The sequence below is a fragment of the Hibiscus syriacus genome, unplaced genomic scaffold (assembly GCF_006381635.1).
Source record: "Hibiscus syriacus cultivar Baekdansim isolate YM2019G1 unplaced genomic scaffold, ASM638163v2 tig00001728_pilon, whole genome shotgun sequence".
In the NCBI taxonomy this organism is placed as follows: Eukaryota; Viridiplantae; Streptophyta; class Magnoliopsida; order Malvales; family Malvaceae; genus Hibiscus; species Hibiscus syriacus.
Genome location: NW_024061884.1, coordinates 1,602,570 through 1,611,480, shown reverse-complemented (window position 1 = coordinate 1,611,480; position 8,911 = coordinate 1,602,570). Strand labels below are relative to the sequence as shown.

The 8,911-nt window shown below is 31.6% G+C and overlaps 1 protein-coding gene across 1 annotated transcript; it reads left to right on the top strand.

The window, feature by feature from the left end:
* Window positions 1–1,559: 1,559 nt before the first annotated feature.
* On the top strand, window positions 1,560–2,504 carry LOC120132678 (ethylene-responsive transcription factor ERF003-like). Its single transcript, XM_039149391.1, has 2 exons — window positions 1,560–1,699; window positions 1,776–2,504. The coding sequence occupies exons 1-2, from the start codon at window positions 1,617–1,619 to the stop codon at window positions 2,254–2,256; spliced, it is 564 nt and encodes a 187-aa protein (XP_039005322.1). The 5' UTR covers window positions 1,560–1,616; the 3' UTR covers window positions 2,257–2,504.
* The last annotated feature ends 6,407 nt before the right edge of the window (window positions 2,505–8,911 follow it).

Here is an 8,911-nt window from a genome sequence, read left to right as displayed (position 1 = left end):
ATGAAACCGCGTCGGCTGATAAATTAAAAGACAAAAAGTCCCTCTGTTTCACAGCTTGCCCTTGTCCTTGACCAACGGAAAATCCAAAACTGCTTACCATTATACATTGATTATTTGTGTTCAAAACAAATCCGAAAAGCTGTGTTGATCAATTGTGTGTGTATGCAAGCTAAGAGGCAGCCTGCCAGAAACAATAATAATGGTTTTGCAGCAGATGGAGATATTCATGTCTTACGTTATGTACCCCAACACTCATTTGAAATGATTCACCGCCACTGTGCTTCCATGTGAAGCCAATATTTAAAGCCTTTGGTGTAATGTAAATAGACATTGAAAGGAACCGCGTCCATCGGTCTCGTCTTCAATCTAAAACCTCATCATTCCATTGTCCTATATAAAAAAATTACAGGTCGTTTTCAATTTAAGTCGCCTTCATCTTGCAGTTAATTTCCAAAAGCATAAAATAATGAACGGGTCGAGTCAGGAATGAGTACCCAACAAATGAATGGACAGAAAATAAACCTAAAAGAGCCATTGTCGTGAACATTGTCTGTCTTTATCTGTCGTGTGGATTGGTTTCTCGAACAAGTAAAAAGAGTCAGAAATAGCAGCTGAGAAAGAAGCCACTCCAGAAATACCGCCTTCTTTCACTTGGCTTGTTAATGTTATTTTAGCATGCTTTCACAATGACAAACTATTTAGTTATAACAACATCAAACATGAATCATCGGTTGAGACTTCTTTTCTTTTACGTTCTTCATGTCTTTCTTACAAAATTAAAGATTATCATTCATTTAAAAAAAATAATTATTGTTTGGAAAATAAAAAAAAAACCTACAGCTCTCAACATTACAATTAACTACTAACAATTTGATCAAATCATTTGTTGAATATATATAGAAATCATGACGGTCCAAGATTCTTTTTTTCCCCATGAATTCAACAACATAGGATTGACTCAATCATTCAAGTGCAAATTGATGCACAAAAATATTTCATTGAGTGCAACAACAGTTTGCTTTGCTGGTAGTTGCATGAAATAATATGTTCAAACTTCCACGTGACGCCATCAACTGGTTCCAACAACCATACTCGAACAAAATCTACATTACCAAATTGTTTAATATAGTAATTGATTTTGGGATATGTTCAAAGATTTTTATGGTTCAATACAACATTTTAGGGTTTTCTATCCTCTGTTTGTTTTTTTTAAATGGAGCAACTTGTAATATTGCTAAAGTCATCTAAGCTGAAGACCATTCACATGAACAATCTATTGGACTGTGACCTTTTAGATTCACATGGGGAAAGAAGGGTATCAACGCAACTTATGATAGATCAAGTGGATCAGAGTTTTACAGTTTTAAAAGAATTTACCTTTATTTAGGAGTTTTACTCGTTTCGATTATCAAATATCGATAGTTAATTAAATCAAAACAAAAAATAAGAAGCCCTTAAAACCCTTTATGGGACCCAGCAATATTTTCAAGTTGGATGCCAGTAAATTGCCATATATGTCTGTCAACTACAACCCCCCCCCCCTTATAGCATCACTCCCATTGAGACATCTCCAGAAACACATTTTTCTCAAAACAAACTTTTCTTTGTCTACTAACATGGCCAGAGCACAGCAACGGTATCGAGGTGTTCGACAAAGGCGTTGGGGTTCTTGGGTGTCTGAAATTCGCCATCCTCTATTGTAAGTTGGACTATGTTTCAAAAACCTTTCGCACTTGCAGTTCCTTTATGAGTACTGCGTTTGTGTGTGTGTGCAGGAAAACTAGAATTTGGCTGGGGACATTCGAGACGGCGGAAGACGCGGCTCGGGCCTACGACGAAGCAGCTAGGCTTATGAGTGGAGTGAGGGCTAAACCCAACTTTCCGTACAACCCCACTGATCCTCAACCATCATCATCATCATCCAAGCTTCTGTCTGCAACTTTGAGAGCTAAGCTACACAAATGTTACCTGGCTTCACTTCAAATGATCAAACAACAAACGGCGCAGGAGCCGCGAAATAATGCACAGACTCCACAGGTTATGGGCAACAATGGCATTGCAGGGAGAGAGAGTGGAATGGGAGTTGGAGTGCAGCAGGAGAAGAGAGAGACAGAGGCCGCTTGGGTTGTCAAGAAACCTCAACTTGAAACCACCCAGCACCAGCACTTCAACTTCAAACCACTTGAAGAGAATCACATTGAACAAATGATTGAAGAACTACTTCACTATGGCTCCACTGAACTTTGCAATGTCTAGTCCATTAAACGTACTTCCCTAAATTTCTCTCTTTTTCCCGATATTCATCGGAAACGTCAAGCTGAGGCTTGAGAACTCTATTACCAACTGTTAAAGCAAATACAGGCTAATGCCACTCATTTGCTAATTTAACCTTACCTACCTATATTAGAATACGCATCTTACCTTTTCTTTTTGGTAGTAGATTCTTCAGTGACTACAGTAAATAATATAGGCCTCCATTGCATTCAAACTCGAGCCGAAATAGACCCTACAATAATACTTTTAAAGTTATTTTATCATTGGCAATGTTTAAACTTGAAATCTTATTAAAAGGACATTGAATTTCTTTACCCATTACTAGAAAGATTACCCATTTTTCCTTTCAATTGATTCAGCTTTCATTTTACCATGACTCCCTTCAACTGAATAGGAATAGTCTCTGCTTGTAAGTGTTTTACTTCTAGCTTACTTCTTTAGATATATATCCTCTATGCAAATTGTGGGAAAATTAATTTCTTATCTTTTCCGGACACCAATTCAATTAAGAAATTATAAAAAAAAATTACTTTTTAAATAATTAATATTATTAAAAGAGTGTTTCTTAAATATTTAAATATATGTTTAAAATCTTTCACCTATGCTCTGTTTTGAAAATCGGACCGGACCGGCCGGTTTAATCGGGAACCGTTGCTTAGTCCAGTTCAATCTAAACCGGTTGAACCGCTATTAGTGAACCGACCAGAACCGCTAAACCGTTCGAACCGGATCAGCTGAAAACGGGAAAACCGGGATTTTTGTTTTCTTAAAAAAAAATTAAACCAAACAACGTCGTTTGTTAAACGAGCCAAGTCGAACTCGAGTATTGCTAAGCTCGACTCGAACTTGAAAACTTTAAAAGTAAGCTCAACTCAACACAAACTCACAAGCTAAAAATTATCAAGTTCAACTCAAACTCGAAATATAATATTGAAACTTGAACTCAAAAAGGCTTGAACTCAAAAAAAATTTAGAAGCTCGATTGAAGCCTAAAATTCGAGCTTGATTGAAGTGAAAGAATAGTTCACTCAATGCTCACCAAAAGGCTCCATGATTTTGAATGCCAAATTACCTCTATTATTTATAGAAGTTAGTTGTGATGCACTTCTATGTTTCTTAGCAATGTGAGATTGTTTTGTTCTCATATTTTTACTCTTTAGACTTTTGGGATGCTCTTCTATGTTTCTTAGCCATGTGGGATTGTTTTTAAAAAAAAATTAAACCAAACAATATCATTTTGTTATGATTTTTTAACCCAAAATTTATTTTTTAATTATAGTTATATAATTATATTTATTATTTAATATGTTTTACCTTAAATATTATATTGTAATTAATTTGAATATTTTTTTCACTTGATTTATGGTTTTTAACTTATATATGTTATGACTTGCTTTGAATATGACTTGTTATATAAAAAATTATTTTTTATTAAATATTTTTGGTATTTTTATTTAATTTTTAAATAATTATGACGTCGTCCGGTTCTTCCGACCGGTTGAATCAGTAAACCGATAGCATGACCGGTTCGTTAACCGGTCCGATTCTGAAAACCATGCACCTATGATGGATGCGACTAATGGCGAATCTAGCAGAAGCCTGCCCCCAGTTAAGTGGTAAAATTATGCCTTTAGTCCCTCCAAGTTTAAATTATGAAGTTAAGCCCTTTTAACTCCGGAAAAATTACAATTTTGAAACCTAAAAAATACTAATAATTTAATTTCAAGTCTTGTTAAGGCGAAAAGTTAAGATTTGACCCTAAAATTTTATAATTATATCTCATCCCACAATATAACTTTCCTGGCTTTCCAGATAAAATTTAGTGTAATTAACCTCAATTATATCTATACACACAAGTATGACGTATGTGAAGCAGTAATGTCAATTATTGTATTTTAGTTTTTGGTGTCTGGTTTCTATCATGATGTTCACCTGTTTGAGAATATATTTTGTTCCCCGCAAACATAAGTTAAAGTTGTTTTAATCTCATTATGTGTTTTACTTCTGATTCAGCAAAGGTGAAATATTAAAATCATTGCATGTTAGTGAGTTTACCACCATTAATACTTTGAAACCTTTTGCCTCCCCCCCATTTAACCTGTCCTACCACTTTCCTTATCTCAAAAACATGCTTCAACTCCGGCTACAGATTATTTCAATCTATATAGTTCATATGGTATAATTAAAAAAGTTTGATGCAATTCGATTGACGAAGAAATAGATTAGATAAAAACGAGAATCTATAATGGATGTGGAGGCTCTCATATTATTGGATTTGTACGTAACCATATATGTGTATTCAGAGTATAAGATTTGATGTACTCTCATAAAAAGAAATTGTAATTAACCGTCGATTATAGTGAAATTCTTCACCTTAATTTTCTTATAGTATCTCAAATAGCGACGCTCCTTGATTTCTCAATCATGTCTTAATGTTTAACAACCTGTTTGCTCTTATTGTTTGAAAACATTTCATGTATGATTGTTAATGAGGACCAATGAAACAACTAATGCCCTGCTAATTGTTTGTCACAAAAGAGACAAATCTTAAAACGTGTTTGAAATTCGATCTTGTCCTATCTCAAAATCAACTAAGAATGTTGAAACAATACCATGATTTTTTTTACCAACAAGCTCTGCAGTAAGATTCCATAGTTGTCGTATAAATTCTCGTTGTAAGAAGGGAAAGGGTCCCTTTGAATTTGGACACCTTAGTGAAAAAGAGAAGCAATTGAACACACAAGAGTCAAAGGTGAGAGATCTTGTTGAGATGAAAAAGTAGTCAAAGCCAATCATGGTGCATAGAATCTGATGTGGAAACGCTTGTGAAGAGATATCATATGGACTATAAATAAAAAAAGTACACGAATTATATATCATTAATATTAAATCCTTTTTATACTATTTTACTAATATATCATTAATATTAAATCCTTTTTATACTATTTTACTAATATATCATCAATCTAATATATTAGTAGTATTATTTTAAATAAACCTAACACTTATGTGTTGGTTTATTTGTCTTCCTAGCGGGGTGTTATCTCTTGTTTTAGATTGTCAAGATGAAGTGAGTCATGCAAAAATACAAAAAGCCTAATTACTTTAATTTCAGGAGTGCGATATAAAAAGTAAATAAAAGTTGGTGGACTACCACCTCAAAGGCTAAAATGCTTTCAAGTCTGAACTCTTGTTAATGAATATAGAAAATCATGATTTAAAGTGTTAATGAATAGAAAATCACCAGTTATAGTAATAAAAAAAAGTCATTTCCTTTTTATAATTGAGCGAGTTTCTGCTTATTACATATAACAAGTAGCATCATCAATACAATAATATAGAAACCTTACTCATGTAAAATCTAATATCCCATTATTTGTAACCTTAATTTACCTAAGTGAATCAGAAGCTTTTTTGCTGATCACACGATTATCGATGAATACAAAGGATTTTCAAAGTGAAAAAAAGTTACCACACTGACTCTTATTGCAGGTTTCGTTATATTCCATTTCGATCATCATCGCTTTTGCTTTGCTAGCAGTATCAGCTATGAGGGCCAGCAGTGAAAACACTGCACACGCATGGTGGAAAGTAAAATTCCCAAAGGTTAGATACTTGTATGTTATTTGAATTTGTTTCGAAAAAATTACTCGAATTTTATTCGATGCGGAATTCCAACTCTAGTTATATATCGAGTAGATCCAATGTTTTGGTCCTCTTGTATATCACTTCATGTGGGCTGTTGAAGCTCCATGGCACAGACAAATGTTTAGCTAATTAGTGAAAAGAAAAAAAAGAAGGATTTTTTTGGCTCAATAGGCACCCAAAATAATTATTTGGCCACATTTAAAAATTATTTTGGGATCTACAACAGTTTCTACAATACAGGGAGAAGGTGACGAGTTCCATGAGATATAATTTTTTTATTTCGAGCTTAATATTTTAGTGACGAGTTCTATTAAAAAATTATTATTATTTTTAAAATTTTTAATATAAATTTAATTTTTTTTAAAAAAGTTCGGAACTCACCTTGAGGTGACGAGTATTAAAAATTAGCTTTGTTTTTTAGATTGAAATGTCCAACACATTTCAACCCATATAAACGTGTATCAATTTTTATATTGGGTAAACCGCATGTTTAATATATAAACTATAAGTTTTATTTTTTTGGTACCTAAATTTTTATTTGTTTCAAAATTATATCTAACATTTACTTTTTATTTTATTTTGGTACATCGCTGTTAAAATTAAATTTAAAAGTTAGAGTAATTAAATTAGGAGCAATTTGAAAGTTATTAAATTTAATTTTTTATTTTAATTATATAGTAATAAATTAATAATAAAAATATGATGTCACAAAATAAAAAAAATTAAATTTCAGTGACCAAAACAAGAGTGAGAAGATAATTAAGTGATAAATGATACAATTTACCCATAAAAATGTCATGCTTGTTCTGCTAAACTTTTAACAGCAAGGTACCAAAATGAAATAAAAAGTAACGATAAATATAATTTTGAAATAAATAAAAATTTAGATACCAAAAGAAAGCAAAAATGACAGTTTGTATATTAAACATGTAGTTTACCTAATACAAAAATGATAACTTGTTACACCAAATGGAACTCGACGAGTTCCAATTTTTTTTAAAAAACAAAATTTATATTAAAAATCCTAAAAAATAATTTTTAATAGAACTAGTCACCACAAGAAATATTAAAATATTGAGCCCAGAATAAAAATTATATCCCATAAAACTCATCCCCTCAAAGTGACGAGTTCGCTCTACAGTGTAAAAAATGTCGTAAATCCCAAAATAATTTTTCAGATGTCCTATTGGGCCAAAAAAAAACCTACAGCAAAAACATTATTGGGCTCAGTGTATTGAGAAATTATTAGGGCTTAAACCCAACACTGCATAAAACCCTAATTAATTAAGGTGGTGTGTTGGTGAGAAATGCCAAGGCATATGCATGGTTGTGTTGTTGGTGGCAACTATATATATATATATATTTCTTAGTGTTTAGATATCAATAATTGTTTAAGCATATCATATTGATAATATGAAAGATATTATTTTCTTTAGATGTCATTGTGCTGAAGAGTGAAACACTCGATGTTTTGTCGACCTCTTGAAACCGCAACGTCTCGAAGTTATAATCTAATGTTATTTTATCGTTTTGGTTCTTCTCTTATTAGTATTTTTTGACAAATTTTCTTATTAATATTTTACGTCGTTAATAATAATGGTATATGTTATATCCGTAACATGATAGCATCCCATTTCTGCTCATCCTACTCCTTTTCATTTTCATTTATTTTACCTCTTATACTTAACATTCATCTCATTTAATATAATCATTTACATTATGTTATAATGCATGTGTCATCACCATTTTTAGGTGAAACCATTATTTATAGATTTAAAAAAAACAGTTATGACTTTTATTTGAAAAATTTGACGGTTTTGAATTGATTTAAATAAAAATGGAAAATGAGTCGCCATAGATCTTTGGGTTAGGGAATACATAAAAATGTATTTTAAAACAATTTTAAGGAAATTATTTTTAAAGACAAAAGTGGTATGCGTTTACCAGAAATTCGATTTGATGGGCCCGGGAGTCAGTTACGCGTGGGAAGGATTATCACCCCCATAGCGCCCAAAATTGGTAATGTGTCGCTTACATTTTGACGTAAATGGTGGAAATCATGAATCGAATATAAAGTTAAAATATGATCAATTTATTGAATATGAATTAATTTTCTTCGAATTAATTAATTAGAGAAACTTCCTTAACTCGAAAAGAAAATCGAAATTAGCAATCCTCCATCGGGAAAGTAACTCGGCTATTTCTTGTCAGTAAAAGAATATTCACTCCTCATTGATTAAAAATGTAAATCGAATATAAAATGAAAATTGATCTTTGTATAAAGTCAACCGCTATTTAGTAACATACATCACATTGTTCAACTTAAAATTAATTAGCAAAATAAAATCAATTTTATTTCAAGTTCACATTTGTTCGAATATCGTATCAGATTACCACTTCGATCAAGTGATGTTTTCCACGCTCATTCTACAAATCGACGTTCTTGAAAATATTCGAATAAATAAAATATTGACAACAAGATATTTTTACAAGTTAAAATAAATCATATTTAATGAAATGGAATGAACATTTACAACACATTTTCATATATGAATATACAAGGGTAGAAAACAAATTTAACAGATACGTATATAATTACATATGATACAACATGTGCATGAAATAAAATAAAAATAAGTTATATATGCATGAGTACATTTGAAACATGATATATGCACATAAATATTATAATATGGCTTAAAATGTAAACATATAAATATGGCAAACCATAACACAAATAACATAAAATAAATAAACTTTATAAACAAGTGACTAAAATAAAATAAAACTGAACATGCAACCCGAATTGAAATATGTTGAGTTAATCGAATGACTGAATCGGCCAAGAGGGGGGTGAATTGGCAATAAAATTTTTTGTGGAAGCTTTTGCAGAAAATTGAAATAAATTGCACAGCGATTTAGAGTGGTTAGACTTTATCAACCAAAGTCTACGTCCACTACCTTAGCTATCCACACTAAGGATTTTCTA

Excerpts from the sequence above, each read along its gene's own strand:
- LOC120132678 (XM_039149391.1), top strand. The coding sequence starts at position 1,617 with ATGGCCAGAGCACAGCAACGGTATCGAGGTGTTCGACAAAGGCGTTGG. Across the intron at positions 1,700-1,775 it reads GAAATTCGCCATCCTCTATT|GAAAACTAGAATTTGGCTGG; the intron begins GTAAGTTGGACT and ends GTGTGTGTGCAG.